Below are 19556 nucleotides of genomic sequence, written 5' to 3'. Positions count from 1 at the left end.
TGTTTACTTAGCCTGGCAGGGCGAAGGACACTGTCTAAGCTGAATTATGGACACGCACACACATACATATACTGATACTGATAAGCACTCACCGACGCATCACCCTCCCTACCCCGGATCCAACCCCACCCCCAACGCTTACCTTCCCTCTGATGTGGACATCGGGTCAGTTGGAGGCGCAGTCGAAAGATTGCAGTGGTCCCAGATCAGATGTAAACACTGGAACTCTTTCCCATGTTGCTGTCTGTGTTTATTGTGCTATGGTGTGTTGATATCTGTGCATTCCTGTATTATCCTTTTGTGTAACACATTTCGATGTTTTTTTCCTCGCTACCTAGCCTGACCTGTCTCCCCAATGTGATGTTTGTGTATTGTATGTACGGTCGGCAAGGTCTGTCATCTCCATTGTGGGCAAAAGACCTGCAACTGACAAATAAAGGCTATCTCATCTCATCTCAACCCATAGAGGTCAGGTGGAGGTGAGCTATCAGATTTGCATCCAAAGAAGTAGACGTGTCCTTTGGCTAATAAGTTTCAATCTGGCTTTTCTAAGGTGTCCTTTGGTGGTTAGGCTGCACACACACTGTCCTTTCAAACTCATCATTTTTCTCTGTGCAAGGTTACTTGATGGTTATCAAGTAGAGGACAACAGGGTAAGGTGATCCACCACCAGTCTCTAGATAATCATACATGTTATTTGAACCTAATTTAATAGTTGTAGTATTTTGTAGTGCCTAAACCTGATTAAGTAGTTTGTATTGCCTAAACAAATCCAAGCAGTTTTGGGTATCTAAAGCTAATCAATTACTTTTTAAAGTAAAGTGAAAATCAAGTAAAGACAGAAACAACTGGGGAAAAGCAGCCAGTATGTTGCAGGACAGCTGGAGCATAAAGCCAATGGTATCAAAGGAAACCGTGAGGGCAGAGGTGGGATACAAGAAAAATGGATACATCAAATCGAGGACTGAGATCCCACTCGAGTGCATCTTTGAACATCATGAATGGCGACTTCAAAAGAAGAAATCCTCAGTGTGTCTGTGTAGGTTCTCAGTTATCCAGGTCATGGTAATCTAAGGAGCTTGCAAAGAAAAGCAGTGGAGACTGTCAGAAAACGACTACAGCAAAACAGCTGCTTAGAAAACAGAACCAGCTTTACTCCCGATCCCATTTGCACACTGTTGGACCTCTGCCTTAACACCATATATTTTAAGGGTCTTATACAGACAAAAACATGTATGTGCCACGGGCCTCCCGGTGTTGCCTATTGTAGCCAACCTTTACATGGAGGAAGTGGAAAGTAAGGCTCTTGAATCTTTCAAAGGGACAGCACCCAGCTACTGTCACAGATACACGAATGACACCTGGGTCAAAATCCAAACCCAAGAAGTAGAAACTTTGACCAGGGAGGATGCAAAAGGTAATAGTTTGACATTTCTGGACAGTGCTGTGTGCAGTGAGGAGAATGGAAACCTCAACACTGAAGTTTATCAGGAGGCCACACACACAGAGCAGTACCTACTGTTTGACCGGGCAGAAAGTGTTCCCGAAAGAGAAAGAAAAGGAACACGCCCATGTAAAGAAAGCTCTTAAAACACGTAGTTATCCTAACTGGGCTTTCATCACTGTACAGAAGATCAGACACCAACCAGGGAGAATGTGTTAATAGACCTCTCTGCATTGAATCATATCTGTTATTAACCTCTGTCTCTCTTCCACAGCATGTCTTTATCCTGTCTTCCTTCTCTCACCCCAACCGGTCACAGCAGATGGCCCCGCCCCTCCCTGAGCCTGGTTCTGCCGGAGGTTTCTTCCTGTTAAAAGGGAGTTTTTCCTTCCCACTGTCGCCAAAGTGCTTGCTCATAGGGGGTCATATGATTGTTGGGTTTTTCTCTGTACCTGTGAAGCACCTTGAGGTGACTTTTGTTGTGATTTGGCGCTATATAAATAAAATTGAATTGAATTGAAACAAAGCAACACTGTCATTCTTTATGTAGCAGGTTTATCAGAGAAACTCAGGTGATTCTTCACCAAGCACAACATCCCAGTGTACTGCAGAGCCAACAACAGCTGTACATCTGCACCCAAAGGTCACTCTTTCAAGGATGCCAATGCTCACATTTTGGACCAAGAAGACAAATGTTTGAAAGAGGAACAAAAGAAGCCATCTATGTACATTGTGAACGACCATCTTTGAACAGAGGGCGGGGCTTACAACATAAACCGTCTGCCATCTATAATCCCGTTTTAAGATCCCTTCCCAGAGGCCTTAACGCCCACTCACAACTTGCGTCAGTTGAGCTTTATAGGTCACAGGGTGAGGCAAAATCTCACAATGGTTTCACACGAAACCTCTGCTGCTAGTGACCAACACCCTTTTTCACACCTTGGCTCACAATCAATAATAGGTCAACAACCCTCTAACGGGACAACTCCCACTTGTGTTTAAATATCTAGGATTGGATTTGATCAGTTTGATCCTAGAACTTAAAAAGCTTCTCAGATGACAGGTGAAACATCCTCCAGAAACTTAAACAAGTCCAGTCGCTTTTCTTTCCAAGCTCCTTAAATCCTCAGTGCCTTGTGAAAAGGTTTTCACACATCTCACTAGAAATTCAGTATTTTTGCTTCATTACAGACTAGGCATGCTCATGATTTTGGAATAATTTTAAAAATAAATATATGAAAACATATCTTCTTTATTTTTTTAAACCACAGACACCACATAAAAGAGGGACATAGCCAGTGTTGGGGAGTAACGGAATACATGTACCGCCGTTACGTATTTAAAATACAAAATATGAGTAACTGTATTCCGTTACAGTTACCGTTTAAAAAGGTGGTATTTAGAATACAGTTACTTTGTTGAAATAAATGGATTACACGGCGGTACTTCCCTGTTTCATATTGTGGCGGGTCAGGACTGTTTGGGTTTTGTTTGACAGCTACGTTCTGTTGTTCCAGGCGGCAGCGTCACGGTTGCCATGGTTACAGGGTGACGCTCTCTCTCTGCGTGTTTCCTGGGTGAGAGAGGCCTTTTTGTTGTTGTGCTAAGCTAATAGGCAGAATGCTACAGGTATAGCTCTAAAGAATGTAGCATCATAGGCAGTGTAGTCCGTGCTGCAGGGAGAATGGACTGCCATACCCGTTATGTGTCTGTGAGCGAGGGAGGGAGAAAAAGGAAAAGTACGAGCTGTCATCGAGCAAAAACGGGAGCTGGAAGCCTGTAAATATAATAATAACCACTGCAGCCAAGAAGAGAGCCTGACGAGCCCAGTTGTAAGTAAGCTATTAAGACTGACTGTACACCGTGTTCGTGTTTTCCTCCAAAACGATAAGTTCCGTTGGAGCAGCCTTTCAACGCCTCTCTTTGTCTCTCACTAGCAAACTTGACCCAGACAACAAAGTAAAGCTAGTTTTCGGCTACGAGCCCGACACAGAACCCACCGTATTAGCCAGAGGTCCCTTTACTACGGTTCGGAGCCGCGGACCTTCAGTAACAGTAATAAATCACAGCAATAGTACATTCACGTAGTTGTGAACAGCATGATAATATATTAAGTAATCCAAAGTATTCAGAATACGTTACTCTCATTGAGTAACGTATTCTGAATACGTTACAGAATACATTTTGGGGCATGTATTCTGTATTCTGTAATGGAATACATTTTAAAAGTAACCTTCCCAACACTGGACATAGCTGCCGTTACACTTTTGGTTTTTACATGTCTGCACGCAGCAAACCTTTATTAGTGGCTGCGTTTGGAAGAAGAAGAAGACTTGAGTAATGCTGACGTTGTGCCCTCCTCACTACAGTTCTCAATTTTGCAGTTTGGTGCGCTGACACAGAATGATAAACATTTTCACAATCGACTTTGAGGTTCAAAGTACGTCCCTTGATAAGCAGGCAGATAAGTAAAGTTTGTGCAGTGGAAAGAAACCTCTGACCTTCATGCTAACACATCACCACAAACAACAAGCATGGGTCGGCGTAATAGGGTATGACTTTATTTTCACAAGATAAATATACAAAACAAAAGTGCTGCAGAGTATGAGGAACCAGAGTATAAATAAACCCTCCTGTTAAAATGGAGAAGAAACTGAAAACATTATCCCGAGGGTGAAGCTTCTCTGTTATAGGTGGAGGTCTGGCTTCTTCCAGTTCGCCCGCGTGACGTCTACACTCAAAGAAGGAAACACCAAAACAAACCAAAGCCCTCAACAAGTCAACGCTGAGCTACGAGCGTTCAAAGCAAAAAATGGGAAGCAGTCTCCTGATATCTTGTTAACACATTCTGACGCTGTTGTACATTTTATTTTAAAACAGCTCCTAATCTAAATCCTCCTCCAGTTCATTTCCTGCGTAACCAAAAAGCAAATGTGTGGTTTGCAAGGCAAATTAGGAGTACAGCACATCCCTGCACATCTGATGTGACTACTCTCCTGAAACCATCCAGGGTGGAACGGAGACAGATAGGAGATGATCGTGTTATTTTGAAACACAGAAGCGCACAAAAATATCTCAATGCCACTAAAAATCAAAAGCTCAGCCTTAAAAACCACAAAAGAGATCTGGCTACAGAGACGCAGATAATAAATGTAAACCTGAGGCCCTGCTGTTCACAGACAGCGTAGAAGTTGGCTGGAACAGGACAAAAGAATCTCAGGCTCTGCTGGCAGGAAGAGCAACGGAAAATTCCTCTCTCGCCTTCTAAACAACAGACTGTCCATCAGGCACTGGCGGGGGAGCACCTATGCAAGCATCTGCATTCCAAATAAGGCGTTCAAAGCAAAAAAAAGTCTGAATACAGGTATGAGAAACAATCCAAAATAAATCCTGAATAAAAATAAAATAGGAAAATATCACCCTGAAACAAAGATTGTCCTTTGTTGTGTTACACAAATGAAGATTGGAAAATCTGACAAAGGAAGGAGTTCAGTGGGGTAGTGTTTCCAAAGTCTATTGTCAACTGATATTTCCTTTCCTATCACTTCCAAAGAATTTAAACCCTTTCTGACCCCCACCCAACCCCCATATAATCAATACAACTACTCTTTAAAACTCATCATTTTGTAAAAGGTGTTTTTGTTTGTTCTTTATAAATCTTCAACCTGAAAGCCCGTGATTCGACAAAGGGGATGAAAAGGGGAAGGAAGAAGGGTGAAGGTAAAATGAGATTCCAGCGGGGAATAACAGAGGAAGATGGATCGAAAAGGGAAGGTGAGCCAGAGAGAGACGCCCGTGCCTTCTCAGGTGCTGCTTCTTCTGCTGTGTGTTTGTGTGTACTTATTTATAGAGCAGACGGGGGAAGGTTGGTAAATCAATAGGCTCATTAAGTCCTCCCAGTAGGAACAGTTCAATAGAAACACACACAGCTCTCGTTGTCGCCATCTTTGAAGTTGTCTGTTTCCACGCAGCCCCGTCGCCTCTCCTGCAGCAGCTTTTTAGTTCCGTAGAGCCGCCAACCTGGAAGAAAAATATGATTAAGGTTAAAGGTCTTTGTAACATATAGAAGCCTTAAAAACATGTTTCCCGATCAGTGTTTCAGCGCTCGCACCATTGACAGGGAAAAACCTACAGATATACTATAAGTAATGCTGGAACGCACAATTATTTTCATTGTGCATTGCAGGTCAAAGGTCACTCATTATTTCACCGTAGCACCTTTAAATATCATTTCTGCTTGGCAAACGTTGCCCGGCATACTTTTTATCATATCCAGTCAGAAAGTTCTGAGACTTCTGCTGTCAACAAACAGAGAGTGAAACAATTAGTTGCGTCCAACAGGTGTCTGCAGTAACTCGTGTATGATTTGCACAGTACAGCATGGAGGAAGGTTCTGGGTGTGAATTGACCCGTCAGTTGAGGCCTCTCTGTGTGGAGATGATGTTCCTGTGTCACAGGATCCTGAATATTAAAGTGAATGGCTGTGCGTGCAATGCGATGGGCTGGTGGGCAATGCAGAACTGGATAAGTGGTTAAAATAATGGTTGCATACAAAAATAAATATTGACCAGGAATAAAACATGAGAAGTTACACACTTGTAAAGAAATTATAAAGATTGTGTTTTTTATTATTACAGTTTCATCTTCTCATTGTTATGTTCGTGTGCCGTTCCGTGTTTATGAAGTGGTGTGACGAAGTTTGTCCAAAAGAGCAAAGTGAAGTCATTTGATTCCAGCACTAGCAGCAAATTAATCTATCTAACATCAGAAAACATTTTCTTTAAAATTGACCTTAAATTCTGGAAATTTCTGATTTTTTCTTAGAACATTAAACCTAACATTGTGTTAAAGCTGATAAAATGAGCATTAGCACTTGTAAAAGACTTAATTTTTTTTTCCAGAAACAATTACTTGGATGATACCACAATCAAACATTAAATCAACTCTCACTAACAAGATGCACAAACAGTCTTTCATCCTGGCTGCACGTTTTCCTGCCAGAAACCTGTCGCTCACTGGACGACAGCAACACCTTTATATGTTTATAACACCTACTTAATGCCTGGCTGGTGTGTGAAACTATTCCTGTTGTGTCCTAATCACGCTGTCTCGGAATAACTTGATGTTAGATACAAGGACTGCCACAACAGCACGCAGAGAAATCATTTAAACTCAAGTCAACAAATCATTTTATGCAGCGTTTACTGGGCTGGGAGATTGAGTTAACTCCTACACAAAAAGAAAAAGATGCAATCTAAAAGGTTGAAGCGATGTTGAATTGCTTGCTCTGTTCAACTACTGGTCACTTTTTGTTAATTTAATAGAAAAATCTGCTTGTTTTTTTACTTTTCAGCCCACATTATCGCCCATCTGCAGACCTACAGTAATGACTAAGTAACTAACTAGTACTAAAAACAAGGAGACAACAATTTGCTACACTTGGAAGCTTTAAAGCAGAATTCCATTTTCTTTCATCAGCTGACTTGATTATTCTGATGAGTCATATCTGAACTGAACATACTGTGCCTTTCTTGTTCCCTCGTGACTTTGCAACTGCAACAGCAGTGTTCAGTGTGGGGGCAGGGACTTGAGGAGTAATCTAATTTCCTGATCTCGTGCTCTGTTGTAAACACAGAAGCGCGGGATCGCGTGTAACTTGTTAAGTTTTTGCCAGAGTATGAAAACCAGGTGAGGAGGGGGAGGATTCAATGAGTAAGGGAAACGTGGAGGACACTTTGAAGTTTCTTCTTATCAGAGTTATAACACAGCTGCAGGGGCTGAAATAAGACACATGTAATGTCTTTTTTTAATTTACGCCAGACTCAAACAGGTGTTGCACAGCTCCATACCCAGCTCCTGCCCAAATATGGTTCTAATTTGTTGTATAATGCTACGATTTGTTCCAGACGCATCAGGTGTGTGGGTTAATGGGAGGATGCATGGGTTAGGAGAAACTGGCAGGCCTGCTTCCTGTCTGCAGATGACTGAAAGCATTTTGTCACAGAATATAAAAAGAGCTAAAATGGTGCAATCACAGTGCAGAGGAAATACTGCAAAAAGATATTTGCACCATGTGTGTTGTTTACATTTAAAAAGCAGTCATTGCTGTGGTGTTTTTTGGTATTTAAACAGATGTTTGAGGTTTGTAAATAGAGCCATAGCTACTGGGGACATGTTTAACTTATAGAATCTGGTTCCTACCGTCGAGACAGCTGGTCCTCCTTCTCCTGGCTCCGTGAGCTCTCTGCGCCCACTGAGGTAGCCCCGGCAGGCAGCTGGTTGAGCTGGTCCATCACCTCCAGGCCGTTCTGTTCTGCTATTTGGTGGATCAGGTCATCCACCTGCTCCTGAGGCGTGGTCAGCGTCATTGCTGAGCTCATGGAATCCTCCATGACCTGGTGCGCAAAAAAAGAGGTGAGGAGAGAACAAAGGGGATGTGAGGTCAGAGAGTGCAAAGCTGGGTTTGACTTATTACATCCTTTAGCGCTACTGTGGAATTTTAAAAAGCATGAAAAAGTGCTCTACAAACAAAGAGTGAAGGCACTCACTGAGGTGTGGACATCGAGGTTCTGGACTTGGCTTTCAAACTTATCCATGACTGCAGAGACCTTCTGGAGATCCATGGAGTTCAGAGCTTTGTCCAGTGCCTTGGTGACCTGACCCATGCTTTTGGTCACCTGTTGGAAAGTAAAGAAAAGGCATTTGTAACACACGTCTCATACACACTTTGTGATATGAAGATAATTGATTTAGAATCTTTCATTTCATCATAGAAAAATATGTCTTTGATTCAAACTGTTGAGCTGACTGAACACTGTAACTTACGCCTTTCATGGTAACAGCGGTCTGGACTTTAGAGGCCACGGCATCGACTCGAGACGCCATGCGCAGCCAGTTAAGGCCTTCGTTCTTTTTCCTGATGGCATTCTCCGCGTAAACTCTGGCACATTCCACATTTTTCTGTTGCAAAGCCTGTTGATGAGACAAAGATGCTGTTAACACTCTTCACCTTCAGAATAATCCTTTGTTTATGTGCACAGACAGGGTGGATACATCCTAGGACTGATACACAGAACATCACTACGTAAATTTTACTGTAGACACTCCACATACAAGCGACAAATGAACTAGAACAATTACAGGAATTACAGCCATAAATGAAACTAAACAACTGTTTACTAAAAAATATACTTAGCTTTGCAAGTTTGGCTCAGTGTTAGCACAGCATAGACGCTGCAGGTTCAATAATATCAAAGACATAATCAGCAATATCCTTGCATCTTTACTGTGTATTCCTGTGTTCTTCCTCATACACCATAACTAACAACTCAATAAATTAGCATTTGTTTTTCTTTGGAATGTCAATTCACACCAATGTCTGTTAAAAGTCCAAATGTTTATGATGTTACTGTGATCCTGGTTGTATAATTATGAAATGTATAATAAACAACAACCAGTAGCGTCTCGGTTGTGATTAGAGTGACCCAACCTTACACGTGATCCACCTCATTTAAAACATAAATAATTTACAGAAGAAGTTGGCAATAATCATATTTCTTTCAGCAGTGATAACAGGAAACAGCAGCAGCATCAAAGAGCAAACTTCCATCTTTCCTCATTTCAAATGCATGTCAGCTTTTCGACAAAGCAAAGCAGGAGGGAAACTTGTCATGACTGAACAGGGAAATATTTCTGACGTGTCAGATAATAAAAGCTCTGTCATGTCAGAACCCCGTTGCTCGTGTTGCAACAGAATGCGTTTGAATAGCACTTCTGTATTCTCTACAGCAAACATACATTCTAATTGGGACAGACCTGCCCAATACCTAAAACTAGCTGAGCTAGTGTTGTACTGCCACCTGCTGGTTCATGTGAGCCACTTCAAGTGTCAGCAGACTGGTAAAATGATCGGCATAACTACACCACGATCATTGAATTGTAAGATTGTGTTTCTGTTTTTTCCAGTTTCAGTTTAATTTCACTGAGTTTTCTTGACTGAGTCTGAGGTTTCTTTTTGTTGGATTGTTATTAGATTCGGGGTGTTGTTAGGGAGTAAAAAGTACTCATTAGGTCAGGTAGTTAGTAGTAGTTAGTAAGTGTTGAATGTTATTTTATTCAGTTCAATATCATTTGTATTTACATTTATTAACTGCATGTATTTACATTGACTAATAATCAGAAAAACCTACAATATGTTTACTTTTTTCCCTTGAGTCTTGTCTTTAGGTCTACAGTTAAATTAAACTCACTTGACATTTTTAGTTATTGCTTAGTTTAAGTTTAATAATAATGGCCTCAATACTGAGTTAAAAAATAAAATAACTAATAAATATTTTAAAAAGGTAAAAAAATAAAAATAAAAAGCTGAAATAAGCAGTTTATTCATGTGTTTATCCCATGCTAGCATTTTGCGCAACCATAAGACAATTAAGGGACAAACTTTTTATACTTTCATACTTTTCATTGGACCCCGTCATCACTGTCTGCCAGCTGTTTTACCACCTGAGCAAAAAGCTACGAACTACAGTTCTATTTGCTGGGTCACCCATCAATCAAAGCAGTTTCACTTAAATTGAACCACTGGAAATGGCAGCAAATAACTTGGTCTCTGTCTTCAGTAATTAGAGAGGATTTCACTTGTGCAGAAATTGCAAGGCTCCTGACGGGTACTAGAAAGAGAGAGTATTACCCCGGTACTCGCATCTCTACATTGGCTACCAGTTAAACATAGAATCGATTTTAAGGTTTTATTATTTGTTTTTAAAGCCCTCCGTGGTTTGGCTCCAGGTTACATTTCAGATCTTCTTAGCCTGCACTTACCCACTCGATCTCTGCGCTCCTCCAGTCAGATGGTTTTATCAGTTCCACGCTCCCAGCTCAAATCTACAGGTGACAGGCCTTTTTCCATTGCTGCCCCGAGACTCCGGAATAGTCTTCCCCCCTTCATAAAATTCTCTTCATCCTTGGAAGTCTTTAAATTGAATCTCAAGACCTACTTATTTTCCAAGGCTTTCGGATCTTTTTGATATTACGTGTCTTACAATTCTTTTTCTTTTCTTTTTTTTTTAAAACATGTTTTCTTTCTATTTTAATTCTTTTATTATATTATCCCTCTGTTCGGCACTTTGGCCGACACTTGATGTCTTTTAAATGTGCTATATAAATAAAGATGACTTGACTTGATATTAAATTCATGGATTTTGAGTAAGTTCTCACAAACATTGTGGTAAAAATCTAGGAGAGTAACGAGTTTAGAAACACACAAATCAGTTCATCTGACACTAAAAGTGACTGATCACATAGTTCTTAACTCACACATTTGATGCAAACACTAACTAAAGCGCTGATTCTTTACCAGAAGATTTTTGTTTATTGCATGAAAAGTCGCTGGATATTTGCTGCATGAATAGGCCGCTGTACACAGGTTGCTAAAAAGAGCTTGGTGAGTATTTTCTGGATCATTTGCATTTTTGTTAAGTGCTAATGATGTCCGGTTAAAATAAATAAAAATAAAAATAAATCTCCTCCATGGAGTAGTCTTTCTACTCACTGACTCATCATCTTCCATTTACTACAACACACAGCCACACCCAAAGCTTATTAGCAGACGCTACTGCACAACTGCACAGATCACAAAGCACAAAGCATTACGTCACAAGCATTACCTCATATCTTGTCAAAAAAAGAAAGCAGAAAAATGCAGATAGGCTCCCTTAATGTTGATGATAACAGTCTGGATGTTTTACATTGCTCACATCTGCTAAACATAGAGCTGATGACGAAGAGATGGTGTTTCTGATTATCATACTTCAAATCAAACAGTAAAACAGGCTCCTGTTTATTTTGTCTGTGCTATCCAAATTTCCACTTACACTGACATTGTTGTCTGCTGGAAGTCACTTGCTATTGAAAGGGAGTTCTTCATCACCCCCCTACCAAGTGGTGCTCACAGGCAATAATCTGACTGCTGGGGTTCTCCCTCTAATACTGTATAGGGTTTACTTTACAATACAATAAAGCACCTTATGATGACTTAGTCAGAACTAGTAAACGGATGCCAATAAAAGTAAAGAGCAGATATACAGACATTTCATCCATCCATCCATCCATCCTATTAGAATGATGACATGTGTGGAGCAAGAAAGATGTATACAGTGTACTGTGGGACCATTTGGCCCTTACGTCACCCCAGCTGATTGGCCTGCTTACCTTCTTGACCTTTGCCTGCTCTTTTTCAGAATCCTTCTCTGCCTTCTTGGCCAGCCTCTCCAGCTGCTTTGAAGTGAACTGTGATCCACAGAGAAAAAATGTGAATACATTAATAAATATCCCACTTTAGTTATCTGTTGTCTGATATAGGTTTAAGATTTTCACTGGAACATACCTTTAACTGAAAGAGTGTTTCTGTGAAGAGATGGTGAGAGACAGAGTCAGACATTTGGAGTGTATATAACATAAACTGTCACATAGACTATATGGACAAACGTGCTGGGCACCTTACTACACATTACATCTACAGGAGCTGCTCGCCATTGAACCCCATACCACGCAGTTCCCAAAACAGTTTATGTGCTAATGTTAATGCCAGAGGGACACTGGAGATAGTTATTTAGTTAGCAGAGCGTTGACGACTTTTACATCAATGGGCCACAGCCCTCTGCAAACCCATTATTTATGTGGTCTGCCACTGAGTTGTTGTGATTCCTAAACTTCAATTTTACAAAAATACCACTTCAAGCAGATCGTGGAATATCTAAGAGAGAAGAAATTTCACAAACTGGCATTGTGTTAAAGTACGCACTCTAATTCAGTGAGCTATTTAGAACGACCACGTTGGGCAGTTTCTGTCTCTGGCTTAGCACCACAAAAGGTATTGTGCTTATCATATATTATATAAATTATCATATGTTCACATTAAACAAGATCAAAGTTTTAAATAAGTGTAAGTATATGTCCAGCTACACACTGAACCAAAAGCTCAGGCTTCATATTGCTTTAATTAAACACTCAAATTCAGGCAGGTTTTTTTTTTTCCGACCTTTGGATCTGTATGATGTCATCGAGAACAGCCTGCAATTTTATTTAACCGATGTCACATAATACATCATAGTAAGTATAGTAAGTATCAAGTGTATAACAACACTGATAATGTAGAAAACAGCGGACGGTTGTAGATGCCGGAAATACATTTATATATTTATTTTGAGTTCATTTTTTTCCCAAATCAAGCCAACTGAACCAAATGTCTGAGTTATATTTATATCTGTAAGAACAGGTACATGAATAAATATAAGTTAAAGAAACACATTTTTTAGCGTTTAAGCAGGCAAGAGGAAGCTCTTGTGTTATTTTTTTTTTTCTTTTATAGCGATGACTTGTATCTAACAGGACCGGAGGAGAACGATGAAATGTGTCTCCGTCTGTCAAAGTTGTTCCAATCAAATTCTGGCTGCTGTATCACATTCATACTGTAGAAGTCACTGCTAAGAAAAGACTCTGGCACAGCCCAATAAAACCAAAGGCCCATTTAATAACGAGTCCGTAAACTCAGTGGACGTCAAATGTGATAAACGGAAAAAAACCCCAACAAAAAACAGGTCAGACAGCTAACCCGGCTAACCACACACCCAAGCTAAAGCGCTAATTTTAGCTATCTAACGTAGTCTGGCGCTTTGGCTAAAATAAAGAACCAAAGGCTACTCAGACAGACAATTCAGAAGTTAACACACGACATACCATCCATGTCCAAGCGAAGATGATACCAGGAGACGACTAAGAAGTTATTTGTAGCGCCTCTACAAGGTAGTCCTGAGTTGTTTTGGTAACACCGTGGATCTTCCTGGTTCAACAGTAGTCACGTGATTCGAATTCTTCTTCTTCTCCTTCCTCGCCCATTCTTCGAAGGTGGCATCTTGCCTCAAGTGAAATGCTGCCATCTATTATCATAACTAGATACAGCAAACTGCATAGCATAGAGCAAAGGTTTTTAGCCACACTTCGTTTCTCTACATTTCATTTCTGCTTTTTCACGCATTTTCACTTCAGTTCTTGTACTTGAAGATCTTCATATTATATATATTCATATATTTTTATATAATATATATAAAAATATATTAACACTGACCTGTGAGTCATTCAGTCATAAAAAGGCACCTGACTCAAGAGATGAATCATTGTTGTCACATATCAGATAACTTAGCAAAGAACCAATTTCAAAGAACAAAATCTATCTATCTACATATTTCAAAAGTATATGGTTATATGTTTTATCAAATGTATTCTCTCCAATAAACAACAACAAAACAAATAGTTTAAGGTAGTGGATACAAAGCTAAAAGAAATTTAAAATACAGTTGAAATGGGTAATAGTAAGCCATCTACAGTGGAAAAAAGAAGGAAATCATTTTTCCTAACAAGTTATGGATAGGTGAAATAGCTATCTAGAAGTCGATAAATAAAAAATAAATAAATAGCAAACAAGCTCAAAGTCAAAGATGAACATTTGAAATTAAAATATAAAAATAACTGAGAAAACTAATGATAATTATGTATTGTATCACCCCTAATTTTCTTCATATTTTTCTACAGTGATATTCAATGGTGATCACCTGTTTCTGCAGCACAGGGATGTGTTTTCTTTTGAAAGAGATCTCCAACTTGGCACATAAGGACTCAGTTGACTACAGTTTCAAATTGCAGATAATCAAGACACGAAGAACTGCAGAGTCAAAGCCTGATGCTGTTTTGCACGTCTGTCAAGCTCACAGGCACGTCTCTGTTTGTTTTCAATAGCGGGAAAAGGTGGAGAAGGAGCCCTGTGTTAATGAGTGGATGGAGAAGCTTCCAGCCAGAGGAGAGCTGCTGGTGAAGAAGAAAGAATTTATGAAGAAGAAAATTGACCACCTAGAGTTTTTTGCCAAGAAAAACAGCACAATAAACAGAAGAGGTGAGCTATTTTACAGAAAAATATATTTATTTAAAGAAAGAAAGAAAAGAAACGGGTAGGCAAGTAATAAAACGTCAGTCTTAGCTAGCTAAAAGCTAATTAGCTAGTTATTAAACTAACTATCGTTAGCCAACAACCTGCCACACAACCATGAAACAAGAACTAAAACTGGTTATACATTTATTTTGACTTGTTAAAAGTAATGTAAAAGAAGATAAACGTAGTAAAAAAAAAGTACTGGAAAGGTTCAAATGAATTACATGTTTGTGCAGATACCTCAACACATATACTTGAGTCACACTCTCTACTCTTTCTACTCTTTTTAGTCCCTGTCAGTACTATTGCTGTCTTGTTGCAACATTTTGGCTCAACTGAAGGCTTTTCAGGGAGTTTTTAGGACATCCCGAATTACAGTAGTCCAGCCTAGAATTAATAAATGCATGAACTAGTTTTTCATCATCAGGATGCAGGATGTTAGAGATATTGTGCAAATGTTAGAAAGCAGTCCTACATATGTGTTGCATTGAAAGACATATCCTGGTCAAAAATGACTCCAAGATTACTCAAAGTGTTAGTGGAGGCCAAGGTAATGCCATCCACTGGACATTATATTCTTCATTTCCAGTTAATACTTGTACAGCTGCTGTTATTGTGTATATATATATTTATATTTCTTCATACATTCTTATATATTTCTATACTGTGTATTGTGTATTTTGTTGTACAGTTATTTTATTTTCAACTTTAATTTATATATTTTATCTTATTCTTTCCCAGTTAAATTTACCCTTCATTCTAATTTGTGTTGTACAGTTATTTCATTTTTAACTTAAATTTTTATATTTTATTTTATTTTATTCCTTCCTAGTTAAATTTACCCTTTTTAATTTTCATATTTATTTCCTATCTTATTCATAGCCTTTGCTTTTTTCTTTAGATCACGAGCAGTTGTCTAAGCATTTCACTGCATATCGTACTGTTTATGACTGTGTATGTGACAAATAAAATTTGAATTTGAATTTGAATTAAGTAATGGTTTGACTACTGCCAGCTTGAAGGTCTGTAGTACATAGCTGATAGCTGATTATTAGAGCTAGGTTCATCATATTTAAGATTGAAGCATTAATTAATGGTAGGACTTCTTTGAGCAAAATGTTTATGAACCATAGATCCATCTATTAACTTAACCTCACAGTTTTACAGTCTCTATTTTGGGGGGTTTCTGTTTAAAAAAAATACTGAAAAAGCAAAGTTAAATCTATTCCTGCTCATTGGCTGTTTTTCTTTCACCGTGCTCTCCTACCAGCGGCTCTGCAGGCGCTAAGAAGAAAGAAGTTCTACGAGAAACACATCAATTACATTGACTGCGCTTTAAAAGCCATGAGAGCCATTTACGAACACATGTGAGGAGAAACACTACAGGGACGTGTGAAATAACGCCATGTATGAATGAGAAAGAAGTCTGTCATGGCCTTTGAATGCTGAGTACTAAGATAATTGAAAAAACCAAAGAAACTGTCTGCTGGCTGTTGCAGAGAAATCATTAACAAGGTGAGTGACCTGATGAAGGATATTGCAGAGGAGGAGGATGAGACTGGAGGCATGCTAGAGAGCCTCTGCACACCTGTGGGCTTTGAAGGGGAATTTAATGAGGTAAGAATGATCTTTTGAAGACTTCTGCGATTGCACTGATTCTGTGTACCACAGTTGTCACTTGTTGTGTGCCTGTTGCTGTGTCTCTGTATGTTTTTTTCTCAGGATGAGCTGCTGGCAGAGCTGGAGAAACTGGAAAAGAATGTGGACGAAAACCTCTTTGAGGCGGATGAAGCAGAGGACGGGAACCCTTGTCCCAAAGTGCTGACCACTACTTTGCCTTCCCATCGTGGTAAGACTTGTCGGGAGAGCTTTGACTTTATTCTTGCAGTTGGCTGTGGCGTCTGTGAATTCATGGAGGTTGTGCAGGAATTTATTTTCTTCCCCAAAGCCAAGATGAACAAAAATAACACAAACCTGTCAGGAAAGGGTTTTTTTTTTTTTACCTCAAACTCAAACTGTGGATGTTTCAGGCGAATAGATGAATGTGTTCACCACTACTGTCTGCAGGGTTTTGCAGAGAAATCATCACCAAGGTCAATGACCCGATCAAGGACATTATTGAGGAACAGGACGTGACCGAAGACTTGCTAGACAGCCTCTACACAGCTGTGAGATTTGACGTGGAATTTAATGAGGTAAGGATGATTTTAATGTTTTGTTTTTGCAGTGATTCTTGGTTTGTCTGATATCTAGAGTCTGCTTACATTATTGGCATTTGCCTGATGTGGCTCAGTGTGATTTGCTAAATCAGCGGTCCCCAACCTTTTTTGCGCCACGGACCGGTTTATGCCCGACAATATTTTCACGGACCGGCCTTTAAGGTGCCGCGGATAAATACAACAAAATAAAACTAGTACCGGTACCGAAAAAAGAAGATTTATTCATAACACACGTGAAAAGACCAAGGAAAACCGAGTTAACGATAAAAACAATAACAAAATAACGCTGAAAACCGATAAAAACCCTGAAAACTATACATTTCACACCTGAGCCTCAACTCTCGCGGCCTGGTACCAAACGACTCACGGACCGGTACCGGTCCGAGGCCCGGGGGTTGGGGACCGCTGAGCTAAATCATTATTATTTTTAAGTGAGGTTTTCCGCTTCTGTGACACTTCTTGACACTTGCTGAGCTGCTGTGTGCCTATTGCTGTCTCTCTCTCTCTGTCTATCTCAGGATGAGCTGCTGGAAGAGTTGGAGAAGCTCCAAAAGAATCTGGATGAAAGCTTCAATGATTCGGATGGAGAAGAAGCTGGGGTCCTTTGTCCCAAAGTGTTGACCACTGGATCACATTCCCATCCTGGTAAGAATTCTCAGGAGTGCTTTTTCAGGATTCCTGCAGTTTGCTGTGGTGTCTAGAAATTCACGCAGGTTGCTCAGGGTTTTGTTTTGTTGTGTTTTTTCTTCCTCAAAGTCAACATGGACGAAGAAAACATTGAAGATGATTTAGAGTATCTTCGACGTTGGGCGACTGCACCTCGTGAACGCACCATCAGTTACAACATTTAGAAGAGGCGAGGAAAGCACAGGAAGGAATAAATGGGCAGCAGTTTATTGTATTTGTTCATGAGTGTTTGTTTTTTTAATTTAATTTTCATGGACATTTGACTTTCTACCTACTCCAGAGATGCCAGTGAACATGTTGATGTTTATACACAGGACACTACAGAGACTTCAGAATTCATATTGTAAAATTAAGTATTATGAACACATCCTTATAGTACCATCATTAGTACAACACTACTGGCTTGATAACTAATTGATGTTATGACTTTGATGTTATCTGAACTCACTGAAACTAAGCTACTTTTGCTTTCTTTAAACACAAAACAAAACTCACCAGTGGCTCCCAGCACATAAGTGTTGCATGTGTTTGCTGTCTTTGAGTCTCACCCTGTTACCTCTGTTACCTGTTGTGTTCTCTTCTTCGAAGACTGTTTCAAAAATAAAACACTTCACCAATGGGGAGGGTTTTTTTTCCACAGGCCCTTAAAAAGATCTTAAGACAATGGAAAATTAAGCTCAAGGAGGCTAACAGTCCTTTAGATGTTAATGAAAAGCAAATTAAATTTGCCTATGGTTTAAGACTTAAAAACATTATAGCCAATAGCATTAATTTTTACCCCTCAGGCATAATAGGCTGATGGTGTCATCACCCAAGTTTGCGAATGCAATAACTCAAGAACAAAACGATGTAGGAGTTTCAAAGTCATCTACTAAAAACCTTGGACGAGGTCGAATCCCGGCGACCTTGACCTCAAGGTCAGAGGTCAAGCTTTCTGAATGCGATAAATCGAGAACAAGGCAAAGTTGGATTTTGGAATCGATACTATAGGTGAGGAGCGCCGTGAGGCGGCGTAACGTCATGAGGCGCAGACGCATGCATGTTGTCTCCAGAGCTGGGGATCGTCCCGAGTCCGTACAAGTCTCTTTTCCGCCATCGACTCTTGCAGTTACCCATCAACCTCCATCGATGACCTGTCTTTCAGTAGGCGGCACGGTGGCACGGTGGTTAGCACTGTTGCCGCACAGCAAGAAGGTCCTGAGTTCAATTCCAACATCAGGCCGGGGTCTTTCTGTGTTCTCCCCGTGTTTGCGTGGGTTCCCTCCGGGTACTCCGGCTTCCTCCCACCGTCCAAAGACATGCAGCTTGTGGGGATAGGTTAATTGGATAATCCAAATTGTCACTAGGTATGAATGTGAGCGCGAATGGTTGTCTGTCTCTGTGTGTTGGCCCTGCGACAGACTGGCGACCTGTCCAGGGTGTACCCCGCCTCTCACCCTATGACAGCTCACCCTCCAGTGCCCCCCGCGACCCTGAAAAGGATAAGCGGAAGCGAATGGATGGATGGATACTATAGGTGTATCTACGAGGATGGCTGCCAGTATTTTCAAAATCTTACTGGCTTGATTTGTTTATATCCTTTTATCGCATCAATGTATTGATCGGAAGATTCACTCAAAACATGGAGGTAGCCTCCAAGACAAAATTAAGCCAATACAGAAATGCCTAAAAACCTATCTGCAGGCCACCAATGGGGAGGGTTTTTTTTCCACAGGCCCTTAAGCCAATACAGAAATGCCTAAAAACCTATCTGCAGGCCACCAGATGGCGATAGTTGCAGTCTGCAAAAAGTCTTCAGAGTTTATAGAAATCTACAAAAAAACAGGTTTCTGTCTTGACCTCTGTAAACATTTTCCTGCTGAATTTATGATGTCATACAGTCATTTTGGCTGTTGTGGATAAAAACTTAAGACCGCTTTGTTAGTCTTGGTCTTACCATGTTTCCAAATATAGGCTTATCTGTGGTTTGAAAACACACAGTGATTGGTTAATAAGTTGCCTTTCAGACTCACCCTTCTTCGTTTCATGTGGGTTTTTTGTAACAAACATGGCAACAGCAGAAATGCCCAACTTGAGGCTTTAAAAAAAGGGCTTTAGAAACCAATCATGTCCATCTATCATACGGGCTACGCTAATAGCATAATTGGGCTGTCTTGTGGTCCATTAGCGGCTTCACAGTAATATTTAATGCAGTAGATTCTAGCACAACACAACCAATGTCGAT

The 19556-nt window shown here is 40.2% G+C and overlaps 2 protein-coding genes across 2 annotated transcripts; one reads left to right on the top strand and one right to left on the bottom strand.

Moving 5' to 3' along the window:
• Positions 1-3983: 3983 nt before the first annotated feature.
• On the bottom strand, positions 3984-13320 carry chmp1a (charged multivesicular body protein 1A). Its single transcript, XM_085167757.1, has 7 exons — positions 13181-13320; positions 11829-11848; positions 11654-11731; positions 8270-8416; positions 7993-8121; positions 7646-7839; positions 3984-5464 (listed from the first exon to the last, which is right to left on the bottom strand). The coding sequence occupies exons 1-7, from the start codon at positions 13185-13187 to the stop codon at positions 5443-5445; spliced, it is 597 nt and encodes a 198-aa protein (XP_085023883.1). The 5' UTR covers positions 13188-13320; the 3' UTR covers positions 3984-5442.
• Positions 13321-14026: 706 nt separating this feature from the next.
• Positions 14027-17515, top strand: LOC146513585 (charged multivesicular body protein 4b-like). Its single transcript, XM_085167262.1, has 8 exons — positions 14027-14104; positions 14237-14390; positions 15697-15793; positions 15926-16043; positions 16149-16275; positions 16494-16621; positions 17164-17290; positions 17402-17515. Exons 1-8 carry the CDS (start codon positions 14042-14044, stop codon positions 17494-17496), a joined length of 909 nt encoding a protein of 302 aa, XP_085023388.1. The 5' UTR covers positions 14027-14041; the 3' UTR covers positions 17497-17515.
• Positions 17516-19556: the final 2041 nt, after the last annotated feature.

This window comes from Neolamprologus multifasciatus, chromosome 7, assembly GCF_963576455.1.
Source record: "Neolamprologus multifasciatus chromosome 7, fNeoMul1.2, whole genome shotgun sequence".
NCBI lineage: Eukaryota > Metazoa > Chordata > Actinopteri > Cichliformes > Cichlidae > Neolamprologus > Neolamprologus multifasciatus.
This window is presented reverse-complemented; position numbering and strand designations above follow the sequence as displayed.